Here is a 21,344-nt window from a genome sequence, read left to right on the forward strand (position 1 = left end):
GGTAACCATGCATAAAACATTTCAATATTTTTAATAACCATGGTTATTAAAAAAAGTTGGTCAGCCTCCATGGTTACCCCATAGGTTTACATGTTAAAAAATGGTTTGAGCGATGGAGGATGCCGTATGTGTGCGAAGGATTGGTCGGTAATTTCAATACAATTGAATCTCGATCGATCTTACCGACAATTTTATCTTGCATTGTTGACATGAAGACGAAAATAAACTTCCAAAAACAAAAAAACAACATCTGCCGATAGATCTTGATCTAAGTTCGTGCCAATATGCATTGCAAAAGTAAAAGAAGAGTCCGTATATGGAGCTTTTGCGAAGCATTCATCACACGCGAAGCCGGTTTCAATCCATTTTGATGTATATATTGGAGAAAACTGCCAAACATGTTAACGGCGGGCCATAGCCGAGTGGTCTAAGCGTTGGTTTTCGGTACACCTCTTGTTGTACGCAAGGGTTCGAATCCCGTCTTCGACAAAATGATAAATATTTTTAATTTTTCATTTTTTAGTCTATTTTTTTTCGGCATATAAAAGTATTAATGACTGCTTTAATATTCGAGAAATAGTTGTTTTCATACGCTCTCGGGAAGGTTACAATTGGGCTATTCCCCTCGGCAAGCCTCGGGGAATAGCACAATTCTAACCTTCCCTTGAGCGTAATAAAACAACTATTTCTCTCAAAGCAGTCATTAATACTATATTATTAACCGTATTCTGAGCAGGTCAATTTTTAAATGTTATTGCCCTCAAGGTTTGATGGATAAACCAACAAAATTACAATAAATTAGTCCGCTCAGTAAAGTCAATGGGATTTTGTGTGTAATCTGGCGGGTAATATAGGTTATACAGTAAACCAATGCGCAAATATTTTAGCCCGCTCAGAAGAGTCAATGGGATTTGTGTGTAATTTGGCGGGTGATATAGGTTATACAGTAAACCAATGGACAAATATTTTAGCCCGCTCAGAAAAGTCAATGGCAAAATGCGTGTTAAACTAGTGAGCAATAATGTAGATCCAGTTGTAATTTACATCGCGCATCAGCTACTGTAATTTACATCGCGCATCGCGTATAAGAAAATGCGCACTTTGCGCCAACTCCATTGTGACGTAACAATCACACCCTAGGCAAACTGTTTGCAGTGTATCGAAAATCTGTCAAACACTGGATGAACAGTGCTGGTTTGACAATGTTTTTGCAACTTCTAATGTTAGGAAACCCTGTATAGCCTACATAATTTAAGAGTATAAGATAGTAAGAGTTTCTTGTTTGCTCTAGATGTCTGATGTGGTTAATAATAGTAATATTGACTGCCTAATTCAGGGCAATACGACTTGTCATATATCACCCTCACCTTCGGTTCGGGCGATATATGTCGTATTGCCCAGAAGGCAGTCAATATCACTTAAGTATGAGTCAATGAATTCATGAAAACACCTATACCGTTATCTCATTGGCAATACTTGGTAAATATAATGAAAGAAAGATTATCATATGCAAATCGAAAGATTTTATACAAAAGCGAACACAAAAGCAATACTTATACACATGTTAACAACAAAAACAGTAATAATCGGAATACATAAGTGATAAATATACATAGACATTTACATTCTAGACATTGAAAAGTAAAATTACCCATAGCAAGTGTAAAGGGGGAAAGAGGGTGAATAGAGGAATAAGGACAGGCGATCGAGGTGGGGAGAGAAGGGAATGAGTCATCAGAAGGGAAAGGATATAGAGAGGAAGGAAAATAGCTGAGCAAGGTTAAAGAACAGAGATGTAGGGACAGTTGTAAAGAGAAAGAGATAATAAAATGAAACGATAAAGTTATTAAACAAGAAGGTTTTGAATTTCAGCTATCAAATTAGGTATCTTGACATAAAAGTGCAACAAAATATATTTAAAAGAAAGGTGATGTAATATGAAAGAACCTGGAAAGTTAAAAGAAAAAGAAAGTGAAACTGACATAGTAAGTGCAGAGCATAATTCATGGAAAGTGCTTTTTAAAATATAATATATGTAGACAGGATATGTTATGGTTTTCGAAATGGTTGCTATTCGCATATTCCATTCAAATAAAAACTAAACTGCAAAATATACAAATTTACAGAAGATGGCTCTAAAAAAAATAAGACAAAACATTTCACCTGTTAATTAATTAAGCATCAGTTTCCATGATAGATTAGAAAGTCGGTTGTAAGAAATGAGCAAAATTCATATGGGTAATTATTGTACTCATACATGTATATGAAATTATCTTCTTTATTCCATGTGAGCTGTTTAAAGGCCCTCATGGAAATGGGAATGCAGGATTTCAGAGAGCTATTTCTTCTACACTTTGGGGACTTTTACCTTTTCGCATCCAACAAAAACATTGATCGAGTGGGTGTTGAGGATAATTCATGATATATTCTGCCTTCTAAAGAATTATTGCAGAACGAATCCCATCTAGACATAATAATAATAATAATAATAATAATAATAATAATAATAATAATAATACAATATTTATAAAGCGCATAATAAACATAAGTTTCTCTATAAGCTGTACAAGCATAATGATGAGAAATATAATCACATAAAGGAATCAACACAGAGAAATATACAAATCTTATACTACTAAAATGACTAACTTAACATAGTAAATAACATAATAAAGAGATAGCTAACATGGTCAAAACAAAGAATGTAAGTAAGGGGATCATGTCAATTAATACAAATACTTATATTGATACCGCCACAACAACAACATCATCAACAAGACCACAGAAGTAACAACAAAATCAACTACTACTACTATTACTAGTGGTACATTGTGCATTTAGAATATTTTTGCAAAATGCGATAATGTCTCAGTGCTCTATACAATAAACATAACAAATACAGAAACATGTGTTAAAATATCAAGCTTTATGCTACATGATTTACTCTTAATAATTGTCTTACATGGAATTAATAGTTCACAATGACCAGTTGAACTTGTAGAAAAACAGCTTATTAGATATTTAACATTTATACATTCATAGTTATCATTAATAACCTGCGTTGCAAATACATTGCTTTATATGGGCACATATCTTTAGGCAACGTTATTTACAAATTATCAACAGACAAAATTACAAACTCATATATATCATAAAATATTGTTTTACCTTTCCAAATAAAAAATCATAAATCATTACAAACCTTTTACGTAACACAAGCAAGAGGTCATATACACGATTTATTGAATAACACAATGCACTGTTTTATTTGTGAAAGAAAAGTGGTATTCATTTGATCTGTTGAAAGGGTCGATATAAGCCTCCATGACAAAATACATCTCCTTCATTTTCTATCTGTGGATACAAATCCAAAAGGTTTACCCTAAAACTCTTGCGCTTGTGTGAAATCATATAAGGCCTCGTGCTTAAATTATCATCAATTTAAACATATCAATTATAGAATCGTTTCTAAGTTTGCAACCCAAATATTGTGAGTTGTATCTACGTTCATTAATAATCAAAGTGAGTTTATTGCGATTGTCGGCAGGAAAACTCTTACTTTATTCAGAGAGGATTTTCAAGGATGTAAGTGTCAATTTGAGGGAAATCTACCTTATTCTTGTCTTAGATTATCATGCACAAAAGCAATATAGGCCTGCGAGTTAGAGATGTGTGTGTGGGGGAGGGAGGGTACTAATAACTTTTCCTCTGAATATTTGTGTTCGTTTTATAAATTAATTTTAGTTATTGTTCAGATTTGTTGTGGTAATATTCTGTATTTATACATTTGCTTTTATGTACTTTAATTACTGTCATTTCTGTCATATGTTCCTTGTTTTTTTTAAATTGTAGAATTTCAATGTTTACACATTCAAAGCTCTCATTTAGAGCACCCTTTTGGTTCTGAAAAGACCACGCTGTTAATTTTTTTTACAAAGAACGTAATAAATAAATCATGAAAGCTAATGACACAGACATCATTTGAACAATACTCATTGCACACGAGGCAGTGTTAACATTGCATTAATACCTGCGCTCACCGAGCTAGGTGATTGAGTTAGGACCACAACGTCCTTAAATTCGAAGAAAGGTTTGCATCATTCAATTTGCACACACTTTGTGTCACGAAATCCCTGCATCGTGTGCACGGGGCTTCAATGCAATTATAAAACCACACAAATAATTCTGAACGATAACATATAGTATCCATTCAAAATATAGTAATCTCATCAAATCTTGGAAAGATGTTAAGTGATAAGGCAGGCAACATTGTTGCAGTTATTAAGAGTAATGAAGAACTGGTATTTTCAAAAGACCCTTGACTGTAGCATGAATAACTCTCTGTTCTAAGCCTGATCGGTTATTCAGTGTTTGTATTTCATATGTCCATGACATTAATTGAACACTCTAATGGATTCTAATTTTGGTAGGTATCCATAACTAACAACCACATTTTATCAAATTTAAACTCCCTAACGCGACACCCTTAAGAATGATATATAAAATAGCTCACAGCAATCCATCACCTTCTTTACAGGTCTCTTAACTCTGAATATTTATCCATGATTAACTGAGCAGGCTCTTGTTCCATGAGAATGCGTTTTTCTGTCATCAAATAATGTTCAAAGCCCCTATCAGGGATTTGCAAGCCCTCGGAAACTTATCTAAACATTTATCTGCAGCAGCAAGATGATTATCTGAAATGATGGGCAAAATTTAAGATCAAATGACTCTATAATTTTTTGTAAAAATTGAAGCCCTAATTTTGTACATAACAAGCAGCGGTAAATAAAACTAATACAAATTAGAATTGACCGTGATTTTGCTAATAATGAATATTTAGCCATCTTACTTATAGGAACGCTTACAATTATGATATTTACAACATTTTGACCCTTTTACAGGTCTTGAGATTTTTACCGTGGAAATTCCTGACCCCCCCCCTGAAATTCCTTATTTTGGAGAGAATTCAAAATCACAATTTCTTCAATGGAAGAAAAAGAGCCACAAAATCGATGTCAAGAATACACATCCGTGTAATATCTTATAAATAGGCACATGTTTCTTTGGGTGAATAACTCGATTGGGTGACAATTGTATTTGACAAAGTAGAAAAAGGGTCATGAGTTCAAATTGATCGTGATAGTATTTAATGGTGTATTTATGTAGTTGCCACTAATTTAGCCGGTAATTTCGTCTTCGCGAGCAATTGTCGTCTGAGTGAACCGATCTATTAGGATGCCATCTACCTGTTCACTAGTCCGTTTACTGATGTGAGAGAAGAGAGAGAGAGAGAGAGCCGTATCAATGTGTACATCAACAAAAAAGCAGCGCAGCATCAAAATAATAACATAGAACAGTAAACGGAGGACAAAGAAGAGAGCTTGACTATCTTATTGCTTTACGTCAAACAAAACCATCTTTACTAACCTGTTAACTATTACGTCGAAAACGACATAAAACATAATACAAGCAATTCGAATAAATAAATGGAAATAAATAGGCCTATATATAATTTTTTTTTAAGCAGAAAAAAAAAATTCTTCAGTATGATATTTGCTAATCCTGTAACACAGCCTATGCTTTCGAATAGGCACCTTGGAAAATTCATAATTACAAATTTCCATTGAAATATTATTTCACGTACATGACTTTTGTCAAATCTTCGTTGTATTTTTCGAAGATTTATTTATGTGAGTTCATGAGACATGAGTGGTACAGGATGTCAGTTTCTATCTTTTCCGATGAAAATGAAAACAAACAAATAAAGACATAATAATAATAATAATGTTCAATTCTTATATAGCGCATATTACAAAATTGTCTCTATGCGCTTAGATGCGAGAGAGAGAGAGAGAGAGAGAAGAGAGAAAAGACATGAAGAATATTGAGCTTTCACCATTTAGCAATTACAATTATCAAATCAATTACAAAATTCACATGTTTACTATATAAATTTAAATTTAAGACTGGCATGATCGAAACAGATATGTTTTTAAGTCGGATTTAAACTGATGTAGTGAAGAACAACGTTTTAGAGACTCTGGAAGATTGTTCCATAGTTCTGGTATGGCATACTGGAAAGCACGGTGCCCATATGTTTTGGTGGATGTGACTAAAGGTGTGAATGTATGTTTTGAAGATGAACGGAGATTGCGAGTTGGTCGATGACTTGAAATAATATTTTGCAAATACATGGGAGTATCATTATGTTTACATTTATATGCAATTGTTAAGAGTTTAAAGATGATTCTATCTCTTACAGGACATATTTATGTTTGTCTTTTGCATTTTGTTAATGTGAAACAATACATCAACCCTGAAATGCGAAATAACTACATTCTTATAAGATATTTAAGATATTTCTCCCCTGTCTATTTAAACACATGCATGGCCTTACGAGCAGACCTCGCGCCTGAATGAATATCAGAAACGACTGGCACGAGAAGGCGAGCACGCGTGCTAGTCTCCCACTAATCATAACAATATTATATAGACTTCATTTATGTTGCACTCTAGTCGGCCCGTAAATCGTTAAAGTTGTCAAAAAGAGGAAGGTGACTTTATTGAAAAACCTCCCTGAGATTAAGAACAAATTCCTGTGAGCATGCGTACGATACACAAGCACTATTGTCGCAGAGGGTTTAAGAGACATGCAATCATAAATAAAGGTGCAGTTATAAAAGGCTACATGCAAGTCTTGAAGTTAAAATTATAAGGACTTACCCAAGTGGTTTGCCATGCTCTACCTTTACCTCCATGAATTGATATAAATTCCAAACAGCGGTGAAATCATCCATGCGCTTATCTGTCCCGCATCTTATGAACCTAAAAGCATGGGGATAGATGGAACACGGCATTATCGATGTTAAAGGGGGTGTAGCATGACAAATACTGGTTAACGCCGTCTACGACTTCTTTTGGACAACTGCACGTAAAATAGAGAGATAGAGAGGGAGAACAAAATAGGAGAGAAAAGAAGAGAGAAGGTGGGAGGATAATAAATGTCATGTAGGCTGATCGTATAAGCTTAAGCTATGGTCACAAATCAGAGCAGCGACCGACCGATCAGTAGCCTGCTCGGTCGCTGCTGGAATGTAGGCATCGCCCAGCGATTAGGTCGGTGCCCGGGCGGCGACCGCCCAGGCACCGAGCGTATTTTTGGGCGGCGAGTGAAAAGTGAGCAGGCGCCGCCCAAATATTAACTCCGCGCTAAAACTTCAGCGGCGACCGAGCGATGCCCTAAAAACGAGCGGTGCCTGGGCGGCCGCCGCCGGGCAGAATTGGTTAAAAACTCGCCGCTCGGCCGCCGAGCAGGCTACTTTTGGGTAATGTGACCATAGCACTATCATTAGCTGAATGGAATAACATGAACATCGAAGTGACTTTGCCCTTTTTTTGAACGCATTAACACATAAACCGAAGGACAGCATATATGCCACAAAACTTTTTCATCCAATATCGCAATCTTAGAAATAATATTCTCAAGAAAGTGATAAATTAAGCTCGCCACCTGACCGTGAAGCCTCCTATTTATAGGTAAGGCCTATATGGATTTCCGCCCATTTTCGTCACCTCTTGGATCAATTTTTTGAAATGTACGTAGGCCTATAGGACACCATTCTTCCGCCTTTTTCTGTTAAATTCATGGGATAACCAGGGCCTACGGCTTTTTTGCGGGTCTTTTTGACCCATCTATTTATTTGATGGGGTCATGGCGGATCCAGGTGGTGGGGCGGGGGGGGGGGGATGGACATGCCTTGGGACACCGCCCTCTATTCTAGCCGTAAGGGGTACAGGAAGGGGGTGGTTAGGGGTTAACACATTGCAATTTTTTGAAATTTACGTAGGCCTATAGGACACCATTCTTCCGCCCTTTTCTGTTAAATTCATAGGACAACCAGGGCCTATGGCTTTTTTGCGGGTCTTTTTGACCCATCTATTTATTTGATGGGGTCATCCCAGATAACAATACGGCGTTGGGCCAACGTCGGCCACGGTCGGCAGGGTCGCAGTCGGCAAGCCAACGTTGGCTAAACGTTGGACCATCGTCGCCATTTTTTACTGATAAATGGTTGCTATTGGTTGGCTCATTCGACGTTGGGCCAATGTTGGCTGAACGTTGGTCCATTGTCGCCATTTTCACTGATAAATGGTAGCTATTGGTTGGCTATTCGACGTTGGGCCAATGTTGGCTGAACGTTGGTCCATTGTCGCCATTTTCACTGATAAATGGTGGCTATTGCTTGGCTATTCGACGTTGGTCCAATGTTGGCTGAACGTTGGTCCATTGTCGCCATTTTCACTGATAAATGATGGCTATTGGTTGGCTATTCGACGTTGGGCCAATGTTGGCTGAACGTTGGTCTATTGTCGCCATTTTCACTGATAAATGGTGGCTTTGGGTTGGCTATTCGACGTTTGGCCAATGTTGGCTAAATGTTGGTCCATCGTCTCAATTATCACTGATAAATGTTGGCTATTGGTTGGCTATTCGACGTTGGGCAAATGTTGGTTGAACGTTGGTCTATTGTCTCATTTATTACTGATAAATGTTGGCTTTTGGTTGGCTATTCGACGTTGGGCTAACGTTGGCTCATTGTCGCCATTTTCACTAATAAATGGTGGCTATTAGTTGGCTATTCGACGTTGGGCCAATGTTGGCTGAACATTGGTCCATTGTCACTATTTTTACTGATAAATGGTGGCTATTGGTTGGCTATTCGACGTTGGGCTAAAGTTGGCTCAACGTTGGTCCATTGTTGCCATTTTCACTGATAAATGGTGGCTATTGGTTGGCTATTCGACGTTGGGCCAATGTTGGCTGAACGTTGGTCCATTGTCTCAAATATTACTGATAACTGTTGGCGTTTGGTTGGCTATTCGACGTTAGGCCAATGTGGGCTGAAAGTTGGACCATCGTCTCAATTTTAACTTATAAATGTTGGCTATTGGTTGGTTATACGGCGTTGGGCCAATGTTGGCTTCATGTTGGTCCATCGTCTCAAATTTTTTTTTAAATGGTGGCTTTGGGTTGGCTATTCGACGTTGGGCTAACGTCGGCTGAACGTTGGTCCATCGTCTCAATTTTAAATTTTAAATGTTGGCTTTTGGCTGGCCATTCGATGTTGGGCCAATGTTGGCTGAACGTTTGTCCATCGTCTCAATTATTACTGATAAATTGTGGCTGTTAATTGGCTATTCGACGTTTGGCTATTAACGTTGGCTCAATGTTGGTCCATCGTTTCAAATTTTACTGAGAAATGGTGGATATGTTGGCTAATATACGCGACGTTGGGCCAACCTTGGCTTAACGTTGGTCTATATCGTCTCCATCTTTACTGATAAATAGTGCATGTATATATTGGTTGGCTATATGACGTTGGGCCAACGTGGCAAATACGACCTAGTACCGCTACATCCGGGTAAAAAAATTGCATGCGCATGTGCTCATGCCATATCCTGTCCATTTGTCTGGATCAGTTGCCGGGGAGTACCAACACTGCATGGTAAATGAATGATTTTCTTTCTCTTTCAACGTTATTTTTGTGAGCATGTCGCGTGAAACTGATAAATTGTATAGTGTGAGAACTCCCCGTCACAAAGCGAGGGAAATAGCATGAGAAATTGTTAAAGTAATCATTGATAATTCCCTGTCCAAATGAAAGTGAAAGTGCATGAGTACGAGTGTACCGCTCGGCGTACGCTTATAGCATGCACACCCGCTGCGTGCAATTGAAGTGTGAGTGATGGCTATGATGGCTATGATGGGGGCCGAAGTGTCGGCATCAGATGCATTGAGTGTTTGCCGTGATAAATTTTAATATGTTCCTGACTTAGAGTTAGACCTAGGTGATGTATTGATGCATCATGTTGCAGCGTCCGTGACAGTGATGATGTTCACCCCAATATGCAATATCGACCATGAATCAAATGATTGTGAATCTGTTGGTGTTACAAGTGTTGAAGGTGCTGATGCATTGTTGGAAAGACCAATTGAATCAAATAGAGCTGAATGGGAAGACGCATCATTTTTTTATGCATATCTAAATGATATTATAGTCTCTGATACTTACAGATTTAGAAGTAGGTCTATACTATACTCTGTAGTAGCTCAATATATGCTGATGATGATTCAGTTCGAAAAGGAATAAATTACGAGATTGGGCTGTGAATTAAGATATCCCGCTAGTACATGTTTCTAGCCTCCTGAAATCTTACAAGGGAGTGTGCCAATAGTCTGCCAAAATATGCAAGAACTTTGTATCAACACATTTAGTGGATTGTGAGTGTGATGTGAAAGAGGTAGCTGGTGGGAATTACTCTCATTTTGGCATTTGCAATCATTTAAAGTCGCAATTGGCCAAGAACCTCAATTTGATCAAATAGTAAATAGGAAAAAATATTGGGGGCGGGGGTAACACTGATCGATCCCATAATTTTCATTCACAATTTTCATTCACAAATTTGATTATTGCTGCATTTTTATTCTCATTTTCAAATTAGTTTTCATTGTTTATGCACATGTATATTAAATTGCTATAATTTGAACTGAAGGTAAATATTCTAATTATTTATTTTAAAAATTCTGACGTTCTTTATTAATACATTCAATTCTATATAGCTCTTCCAAATCCCAATACTTTTTTCTCCCATAATCCCTACAATTTTGAAATTTAAATATGAAATCCTGCATTTCATATCGTCAACTTTACAACAAATTCCAGATTCCTCTACCCGTTCAGATCCAGCTACCCCTACCTCGATCATCCAGAACAGCATCAACAGCACCAAGGACCCCCTTCGACATCGACCCCATCAACCTCCAGAACACTGTCGACCCCAACGACCCCATTGACCTTAACATTCAGAAATATGGGTATGTCATTTGGCATTTTATTCATTTTGTATTTAGTTATACATGTAGACAGGATAGCACTTCTTAGTATTCGTTATAGTTGTGCCCTGCACACAAAGTACAAATTAATGTACTGGATTAATGTACGTTTGTGTAGGACATAGCTGCTAACGGATGCTAGTATCTTTTTCCTGATTATATTGAGAAACTGCATTGTGATCACTTACAAAACTATTCAACAACAACAAATCTTGAAATACTGCTTATAGCAGTATTTTTTGGGAAACAATTCTGAATGCAGGGTGCCACAAAAAACAAAACACAGTCAATTGATTTGTTTCTTGTATAAGCAACTAACGATATAGCTTTGTGTTTTTGTTTCTACTTTGAAGCCCCTCGAGCTCTCTCAAGTATTGGGAGCTTACATAAATACAAAAAAAAGTATTGGGAGCTTCACATTTCACTTCAATGTTATAATGATGTGAAAGAAAATGCCACTCTTCTTCAAAAATTTGTCCTAAAAATTAGAAAGAATACAAACTTACTAAGGGTTTTGTGTTGTATGCAGAAAACGCAAATTTTGTATTCTTTCATCCATATTCTACTTCAAACACATTTGTTAGGGCAATATTCTATTTGCAGAAGTGTCCGGGTGTTAATGACATCCTCTTTTTACATCATACCATTTATTAAAGTGAGATTGTGCCATCTATTCTTTTGCTAATTTTGGGATCCAACACTTAAGAGGGGCTTTAAACTGTTATCAATCAAGCATCTCAACACTGAGCAAACAGATACTATAAATTGGTTCTTTCTATTGAAGAATATTACTGCCATTTTACCTCAAATGTATATTTCCTTTGTTAAGAAGAGTGTTTGATGCTATTCTAATTAAACAAGACAAAAATAAAAGAAATCCATTCCTTTCTAATTTCCATACGTCTGGGTCATTCGCTCTAAAGTTTGAACGAAGTTATTTTCATGACAAAGTACTTCTATCCATGAAATTTCATCAAAACTAGGGAGGATGTGCCACTCAGGACTACTTCCCTTGAATGCCGTACTATTTGATTAATATCCGTACTATTTCAAGGTGATGTTTCCATGATCTGCTTTTAAATCTTGTTTGGTTTCTTTCTTCTTCTTTTTTTTTGCCGCAGATGTCGAAGTTGTACCACCACAAGCTAGACAAGATTTTGATTCCGACTAACCCGTTCTTTAAAGGTCCATTGCCTTAGGACATTAAAACTTTTATGTCTTGTATCAAGACCCTTTTAAAGCAACATAATAAAAATTGTTTCATAAATAAATGCCTCCTTTTATTTTTTACAATTTTTTGAAAACCTCTCCAAGTTGCTCGTCTAATGGAGGACCCCGCCCCTTACAATTCTCAGAGTTCCTCGGAATGACTGACCAAAGGATTAGTGATGTTATATCAAGAACGATCTCCGCTTAGGCAAGCTACGGTGCTTGCTAGCCAGCTCTGCAGGCATTATGTTTTGTACACAAACATAAACAATAACTTTTGTTATTAAATAGTGTGCTATGCATCTTTACTTGTTATTTATTGTGGTGAAATTTCACTGATGGCCCAATTTTAAAAAGAGAGCTATACCATGAGTCGAAGAAGGTCGTAATTGATTTGAATGCCTGTATAACGTGTCAACTAAATGCATGCTATAAAGAATTTCAAAGGTAAGAAAAAAATGTTTCATATATCTAAGTGACTGAATGTTTTTCGTACTACCTTCTTCTCAATTTAAAGAAATATTGAAAGTGGTATATCAGAGTGAAGAAACTTGTGTTTTTCCCTTTACAAGCTCTGCTCTTTCCTACTTCACTTTCAAATTTCCTCTCTTGTTATATAAACATTTAGCGATTGCTTTACTTCACACATTCAAGCAATGTATACTATCCCTCCTAAAAAAAAAACATTTTGTAGATGTGTTAACAATAGATATGGCGACGAAATGTATCAGCATCTCTGAAATGCCTAAGCATAAAAAATGTTGGCAATTTCTCTGAATTTCATTTTTTATTTTTTTTGGAACATTGTTTACATTAATTGCCTAGTTCTTGGTATGCAAATGGTGGACACTTTATTAATTTCTTTATATTTTTGTGCTGTACATATGTAGAGGAATCTTGTCATAAGCAATCGTGTTCGTCTGCCAGAAAGTTTGTTTTGTTTTACTCGGGAAGTTGTGAGGATTGTTTATTATATTCGTACAATGAATTTCAGTATGTTATGTTGTGTTACGTGTAAGCGACAATTCATTTTATAACAGCTCCTATCGTCCTAGCATTCATTGATAGGCCTATATTGTGACACATTGAGATACCTTGAACTTGAAACTATGTTTACATCTTTTTCGAATTCAAACGAAAATACAAAAGAAAGATGTACAATAATTGTATTCACATTTACAACAGTTTGTTTATTACACATAAAATAAAGTATGTTTTATCACAAAATCAGTTTATTTTCCTTGTTCTTTTGTTTTGGAGGGAGGGGGATGATTGTATTCAGAGCAAATTCTAAGAAGCAAGATGGTGAACTTTTCATTAAAATGGGACAAATAAGTTGTTATCAAGTTTTGATAGTGATTAAAATGTACAAGATAATAGACATTACGAAATTAAAATAACATGTCCCTCTTGCTTCAATATTGTTATTATACATATCTTCCAGAGGGATCTAAGTCGAGTTCTATAATGAACTTTTCTCAAATTCAGTCTAATTTTGATGAAATTGTTACTATCTTCATTTTGTGGATTTTGCTCTGTTTATTTATTTAATCCAATCTTAAACTACTTGGCTTTTCCTTGTCACGTTGTGATGCATGTGTTTGAATGATTGTACATGTCCGATGTAGTATGATCTTGACGATGTTCTTATATGAACGGACGACTGATGTTGGTGTGAATATGTTTTTGAGTTGGTGTTGGTAATGTCAGAAGAATGTTGGCATGAACTGGAAAGGGGAGGTACAACGTCGGCACATGGTGGGATACGGGTTGGCATAACGTTGCTTCTACGTCGGCAAATGGTGGAGAAGAGGTTGGCATATCGTTGGTCTAGCATTGGCACATGGTGGAGGAGGGGTCGGCACTTGGTGGGAAAAGGGTTGGCATTATGTTAGGACAACGTCGGGGAGACGTCGGCACATAGTGTAAAAGGGGTTGGCATTACGTTGGTCCTACGTCAGGGAGACGTCGGCACATGGTGGAAAAGGGGTTGGCATTACGTTTGTCCTATGTCGGCATATGGTGGGATAGGGGTTGACATGACGTTGGTCATACGTCGGGGGGACGTTGGCCCGATGTTGGCTTAATGTCATTTCGTCGCTGTCGAGCCAACGTTGGCCCGCCGGTAAGAAAGCCGTTGGCCCAACATCACATTGACGACGATGGCGCAACGTAACAGCCCACGACGTCGGCACATGGTGGGATAGGGGTTGGCATAACGTTGGTCCAATGTCGGAACTACGTCGGAACATGGTGGGATAGGGGTTGGAATAACGTTGGCCCTACGTCGTGGAGACGTCGGCACATGGTTGAAAAGGGGTTGGTATAACGTTGGGCCAATGTCGAGGAGACGTCGGCACATGGTGGGATAAGGGTTGGCATAACGTTTATCCAATGTTGGAACAACGTCGGCACATGGTGGGATAGGGGTTGGCATAAAGTTGGTCGTACGTCGGCACTTGGTTAAAAAAGGGTTGGGACGACGTTGGTCCAATGTCGGAAAGACATCGGCATACGGTGGAAAAGAGGTTGGCATAACGTTGGTTCAATGCCGGGAGGACATCGGCACATATGGTCGGATAGGGGTCGGCATAACGTTGGCCCGATGTTGGCTTAATGTCATTTTGTCGCTTTCGGGCCAACGTTGGCCCACCGGCAAGAAAGCCGTGGGCCCAACATCATGTTGGCGACGTTGGACCAACGTAACAGCTTACGTTGGCCCCACGTTGGCGTAACGTCGTATTGTTATCTGGGATGGCGGATCCAGGTGGTGGGGGGGGGGGGGGGGGGGGGGGGGAGGGGAAGTCAGCCCAAAACCAAAAAAAATCTGCTGAATAAAAAGAAAATTGTGGCTTGTCAAAAAGATTCCGAATATTGGGCCCCTTCCCATCACAAATCATGCACATTTTTTTTTCTTCTAAGGAACGCAATATTGAATCCATAATTTCTCAAATTATACTGACCATTATTTAAATCGATAATAAGGAAAGGGAAAGGAAAATTTTAAACTACGAATGGGTACAAAAAGAAAAACATTATCGACCAAGAATTCCAGAGATTGCGATCGCTAAAGGGGCTTTCACACCAGGCCTTGCGTAGAGTTGCGTCGTGTTGCGTACCGACTACGCCGAGCTTATGCAACCATACGCTGAAGGTACGCAACCCTACACTGGCCTACGTAACTGTACGCTGAGGGACGCAAATGGGTACGCGAGATGGACGCAGAAAAATAACATGTTCATTTTTTTTCGCGTACCTTCGGCGTAGACACTATACGCAGGAAGTACGCAGAAAGTACGCAAGTCTACGCAACATTACGTTACTGTACGCCATCCCTAGCAACACTACGCTACTGTACGCCATGCCTACGCAATAGTACGCTACCCTATGCCAGTCCGACCACAGCACACAAGACGATGCTGATGGTGAATGTTTATATGGGGTTATATGAACTGTGAATCATAAGAACTTTTAAATCAGTGTTTCAGGGTGATGAAAGACTGTCATTGTCGCTGTGATTTTTAATTCATGATAACATGTATCCTGTGATTATGTCCATGTGTAATAACATGTGAAAGTCTTGTTAAATTACACACCTTAGTTTTCAGAGTGTCAGCAGAAGTTTATTGTCAGTTTTCAGGCTGTTTTTATCATTATGGTAATCATTATTTCGTGATTCGGTTAAAGTAATGTAATTTGTGTTAGTTATTTTCATTTAAACTTTACGGTTTAAATTTCACAGTGTTAGCAGGAGTTTAAATGTCAGAATTATAACTTCATGATTAAGTTATACGGTAGTTATGTTCATGTCTAATAACGTCTTTCAAATGTCACAATTTTCAAATTGATTTAATTAAAAGATTCATTACCTTATAACAAAGTTATAGTTGTGTAACAACATGCACAAGTTGGCTCCATCCGTTTTCATCCGCTCCAGAAATGGACAAAATTTGCGAAAATTTGCGAAAACAGAACGGAAAATAACTGACGTGGGTAGTATGTAGGGGGGATGTCAAACGGATGTTCATCGGAAGCCTAGCGGATGAAAGCGGATGGATAGCGGATGAAGCGGATGCATCACGTACGCCTAACGGAAACAAAGGGGATGCCGAGCGGATGTATATCGGATGCAAACCGTTCACTGCGCATGCGGGGGGTGGGGGGGGGTATGAATTGCGTCCGTTCCGTGGATATAAAGGGATGCAGCACGCACGCAGTCAGCATAAAGCGGAAAGACGTGCTGGCGGCTACATCGATACATCTCTACTACGTCTCATTATTGAAGAAGGCTACATTGCTACATCTATACTACCTCTTGTATCAACACTATGGTGCGTCAGTCAGGCAAGAAAGGAAGTACGTGCCTGCTCGTTCAAGCCCTGGCAAGGTGAAGAAGGCCAGAACCAGCACCCCACCCCCTGACACTGACTCTGATGGTGAAGCTGCTGCTGCTGTGGTGGACCAGCCCCAAGGCCCTCAAGCCCCTCAAAGCCCTGCTGCTGAAGGCCCTGATGTTCAAGCCCCTGAAGGCCCTGATGTTTAAGCCCATGAAGGCCCTGCTGAAGCTCCTGAAGGCCCTGAACAAGCTCCAGTCAGAGGGAGGAAGAGGCAAGGGAAGACGAAGGGAGAGAGGAAACAGTACACCGTTTCCGAGGAGCATGAGGACGATGTGCTGGAATGGCTGAGGGAGAACGAGTACCTCTGGAGAAAGGGCCACAGACTGTATCGGGACACCAAGAAGAAGCAGGCAGCTTTGAGAGACAAGGCAGAGAGCCTGGGGTACACTGCAGAAGTACTCCTTGGATGGTGGAAGCACATGCACTCCTAGTATGGGAAGCTACACCTCAAGAAATCCGGGCAGGCCGCCGTCAAGCTCACTGACCGGGAGAAGTAAGTCATGGCCAAGTGCAGTTTCATGGAGGGTGAGATCCGCCACCGAGGAGCAGCCCCTCTGAGACCCCTCTCCCTCAGACAGCCCACAGACAGCCAGGTATCTTCAAGCCAGGAGCCCTCGACAGCTGCATTCCCCATGGTGCCGAACTTGGAGGATCCCGTGGAGGATGACGCCCTGCTGTCACAAATGGATGAACAAGCGGCAGCCACCAGAGGCCAACCAACCCCCACCTCCACCACCAGATCCAGAGGACGCAGGCAGAGAGGCAGACTGGAGGGCCAGGACGACAGTGTGCTGTTGGAGATCAGGGACACAATGAAGACCAGCACAGAAATTCTCTCTCAGCTGGTCGACTTGGACAGAGCATCCTCGGCCCGGAAGCCCTTCATCACCTTCGTGTGCCAGACCCTGAGGGACCTGCCCGAGGCCGAGTACCAGGTGTTGAAGCAGAAGATCACAGCACTTATCCACAACCCTCAAGGCCCAGCTGAAGCTCGTACTATCCAGTCAAGGTCTGCTCCTTCACCCCAGCACACTCATCCCAACCCTTCCTCCACCCCAGAGCCAAGGCCGTCAACGGACAATCTCTCAGCAGTATTGGGCCTGACATCTCTAGTTCTTGATGAAGGGTCTCTCAACCTCACGGGACTGATTCAGCTCTCGGATACCAACCCATTTGTTTGTTGTTTACTTAATAAAGTGTTGGTAAAAACTTTGAAACACTTGTTGTGAACACTTGTGAGCAGCATTGTTTACTTATAGAAATGTTTTGTTTACTTAATAAAGTGTTGGTAAAAACTTTGAAAAAATGGTTAAAACTTTGCATTTATTTGTTGGTTTACTTAATAAAGTGTTGGTAAAAACTTTGAAACACTTATTGTTAACAACAAATGTTTTGTTTACTTAATAAAGTGTTGATAAAAACGTTGAAAAAATAGTTAAAACTTTGCATTTTGTTTGGTTTACTTAATAAAGTGTTGGTAAAAACTTTGAAACACTTGTTGTGAACATATGCGCCGGAAGTGGGGGGCAGTTGCCCCCCAACCAAAAAAGTGGGGGGGGGGGGGCTGTTACACCCACACATGTAATAACGCCCACAAATGTAATAACACTTTACCCACAAATGTAATAACACCCACAAATGTAATAACACTTTACCCACAAATGTAATAATTTCACCCACAAATGTAATAACCACTTTACCCACAAATGTAATAATTGTAAATCACCCACAAATGTAATAATGACTTTACCCACAAATGTAATAAATTTGAAGGGATATTTTGTCGAATTTGTTCAAAACTAAAACCCTGTAATAAAGCATGGGTATAGCGCGCAGTCTTTACTCCAGACCCGGTTATTTAATTTTGTATAAAAATCTTTAAAACTAAGACCCCATAATCCTTTTCCTGTGGAATAACATGAGAATCAAGCGTAGTCTTTTCTCCAGATCCGGTTATTCAAAAGTAAAAAAACAAACAATTTTTTTTTAAACTAAGACCCCACCATCTTCCTAACTAAGACCCGGTAATAAAGCATGGGTTTAGAGCGTAGTTTTTCTTCCAGACCCGGTTATTTCAAAACTTTTTAAAAATCTTCAAAACTAAGACCCCATCATTTTATTCCTGTGGAAGAACATTTTACATTTGTGGGTAAAGTGTTATTACATTTGTGGGTGTTATTACATTTGTGGGTAAAGTGTTATTACTTTTGTAGGCGTTATTACATGTGTGGGTGTAACAGCCCCCCCCCCACTTTTTTGGTTGGGGGGCAACTGCCACCCCCCCCCCCCCTGCCCCCCACTTCCGGCGCCTATGTTCACAACAAGTGTTTCAAAGTTTTTACCAACACTTTATTAAGTAAACCAAAAAAAAATGCAAAGTTTTAACCATTTTTTCAAAGTTTTTACCAACACTTTATTAAGTAAACAAAACATTTTTATAAGTAAACGCCCCCCCCCCCTCCAAAAAAAAAAAGGGCAGTAAAGGGGTAAACATGGTTTGTATTTTTAACCCAAAATAACATTAAAAAAATTAAAACCTGAATTAAATCGACCTGAGCTTCCGGGGTCTCAGCCCCTTGACCCCCTGACTAGGCTCATGCCCTGGATCCTACGCCAAGTTACGCTCTACCTGATCGTTAATACTCCACTTTGAAAAACGTTCCGCGGGACCTGCATGTAACGTGTAAGACTGGTGGTGGTGCAGATTTTTCGTCTGCCCCCCCCCCTTCCGAACGTTCTTTCTCATTACTTCACTGCCCCTGGAAGGTGAGCCCCCTGGAATGTTTGCCCCCCCCCAATCCCAAACTCCTTCCGGCGCGCCTGGCTGTGAACACTTGTGAGCAGCATTGTTTACTTATACAAAAAATGATGGAGTGCACGAGGGTCTTCATTCCTCAGCTCCACCATCAACTGGTCATACAGTCCAAGCTCCATTCTTCTCACGATCCATCCTCGAACCCACACAGCGCTTGGACGTCTCCTTCTTCCCCTTCTGTCTAAAATTGATACAGTCTGAACATGTTGTGGTTCTGCTGTTGAATGAGTGCAGCTTTTTTGATCATTCATGGTGGAGAACAATTGATGATGTTGAAGACCAAGACCAAGAGTGATGAGGTCTGCACACCACGGCTGCTCGACTCATACTGAGATCCAGATGATTTTCTCCCCCTTTTCAAACAAAATATCGGTTGTCCGCTAGGTGTCCTTCTACATACTCTAAACATACTCAAGACATCCTAAATATACGAGATACATCCCAGATACAAACGCTTCGTCCGTTTTGAATGCTTTATATACGAGATGCATACGCTAACATCCTTTCTATTTCCGTGCTACTAACGATGTATAGACGTTCCATGTACCTTATCTTTCCTCCCTCTTTCCGTTTTCAGCTGCAGCGGATGTGAGTTGGGAGGATGCCCAGAGGATGCAGAGAGGATACAGCGGACGTTTAACGGATGATAACGGACATAGACTGTTTGTTGCTCGTATTTGTCGCGGATTTACATCGTACACGGCGGAAAGTTCATCCGTTCTAAAAGTTTTGTGCAGCTGGGGAAAATGTCAAAATGCTCTTTTAATAGATGACATAATGTCTTACCTGATAGTCTCCAGATGTTTGAGGTTGTGAGTTGATCTGAAAGCTACTAAGATTTGTTCCACCGTTCTGTTGCCAATGTAAACATCGCAGAGTGTCACCTTGACAAGCTGAGGGGAGATATTCAGGAGGGCGTTGGGTAGTGAAGTGGGCTCCTCGTAAAATGGCTGTGCATAACTCTTCTCAGGTGGTTGAATGGTAAGTTCTGTTGCTCCTGGTAGATGGATCCTCTGAATGACGTCAGAGTTGATCGGCCTAACTACCATTATAGTGACCCTCTTCACATTATCAAACATCGAACCACAATCCTGCCACCCTTTTAGTGTGTAGTCACCCACTGCCAGCTCAGTCAGGGTCGGGCTCGTGTTAACACTCTGGTCGTCCTGCACTACAGACTATTAGATTCAAGTTAATAGCAAGCAAGAGAATGAGGTAAAATTTACTGGTAGACGGACATTATAAGCCAGTTCACCGTTGCAGTCTGAGCATGAGCAGATAAAGGTCATTGCAGAACAAATTTTGAAATACACGAAGACGAAATACTGGATACGTGCTCATGAAAGTTATGTAACATTATTCATTTATGCTCATTCAGTGCACTCCATGGTACACAGGTGGAAGTATTCTTTGAAAAAGGGGGAACAAAAGCTATTTATAAAGCACCTCCATCGCTATAGGAGTGATTATTTCAAAATGTACAACGTAGGACCTCTTCATGTTTTGAAGATCTGTGGATATTCGGGGTCATTGCAATAAGGTGCTAACCGTGAACTGGTCTATTATATTCATATTTTAAGTTAATTACGCTCGTTTTAAATTATTCAGTATGAAAAAATTGTATAAATTAAATGAGGTGCACTCAGTATACTAAGGGGTAGTAACTGCACCCTCCCCTGGTTATAGTATTAACCCCCCATCCCCCTCCCCCCAATCCCCCCCCCCCAAAAAAAAAAAAATATATATATATATATATTTACACAAAAATAGATTAAAAAATTAAAAGTAATTAATTAATTAAACAATTAACAATAAGTAAATAGATACATAGATAAATTTAAAACAAATAAATATATGCATAAATCAATAAATTAATCAATCAATCAATACAAAATATAAACAAATAAACGAATAAACAAATAAACAAATAATATTGATCATAATAATAAATAAAACTAGACTTTAATTTGTCACTTTGACGAATTAGGTGATACGAAGCTATTTTTGTATCATGAATGTGTGCTGA

The 21,344-nt window shown here is 39.2% G+C and overlaps 1 protein-coding gene and 1 long non-coding RNA gene across 2 annotated transcripts; one reads left to right on the forward strand and one right to left on the reverse strand.

Moving 5' to 3' along the window:
• Positions 1 to 2,152: 2,152 nt before the first annotated feature.
• Positions 2,153 to 20,650, reverse strand: LOC115928313. The gene is made up of 3 exons (XM_030995433.1): positions 20,105 to 20,650; positions 6,727 to 6,828; positions 2,153 to 5,268 (listed from the first exon to the last, which is right to left on the reverse strand). The coding sequence occupies exons 1-3, from the start codon at positions 20,395 to 20,397 to the stop codon at positions 5,181 to 5,183; spliced, it is 483 nt and encodes a 160-aa protein (XP_030851293.1). The 5' UTR covers positions 20,398 to 20,650; the 3' UTR covers positions 2,153 to 5,180.
• On the forward strand, positions 9,454 to 13,270 carry LOC115928314. The gene is made up of 3 exons (XR_004066012.1): positions 9,454 to 9,509; positions 10,728 to 10,879; positions 12,019 to 13,270. It is a non-coding gene; the product is annotated as an uncharacterized LOC115928314 (long non-coding RNA).
• Positions 20,651 to 21,344: the final 694 nt, after the last annotated feature.

The sequence above is a fragment of the Strongylocentrotus purpuratus genome, unplaced genomic scaffold, assembly GCF_000002235.5.
Source record: "Strongylocentrotus purpuratus isolate Spur 01 unplaced genomic scaffold, Spur_5.0 spur5_scaffold_21, whole genome shotgun sequence".
Classification (NCBI taxonomy): domain Eukaryota; kingdom Metazoa; phylum Echinodermata; class Echinoidea; order Camarodonta; family Strongylocentrotidae; genus Strongylocentrotus; species Strongylocentrotus purpuratus.

What these genes read in the sequence shown, in the direction of transcription:
- LOC115928313 (XM_030995433.1), bottom strand. Translation starts at nt 20,397, where the DNA reads ATGTTTGATAATGTGAAGAGGGTCACTATAATGGTAGTTAGGCCGATC. An exon ending in AAACATCTGGAGACTATCAG is followed by an intron (nt 6,829 to 20,104) that starts GTAAGACATTAT and finishes CCATGCTTTTAG; the next exon opens with GTTCATAAGATGCGGGACAG. An exon ending in GAGCATGGCAAACCACTTGG is followed by an intron (nt 5,269 to 6,726) that starts GTAAGTCCTTAT and finishes CTCTCACATCAG; the next exon opens with TAAACGGACTAGTGAACAGG.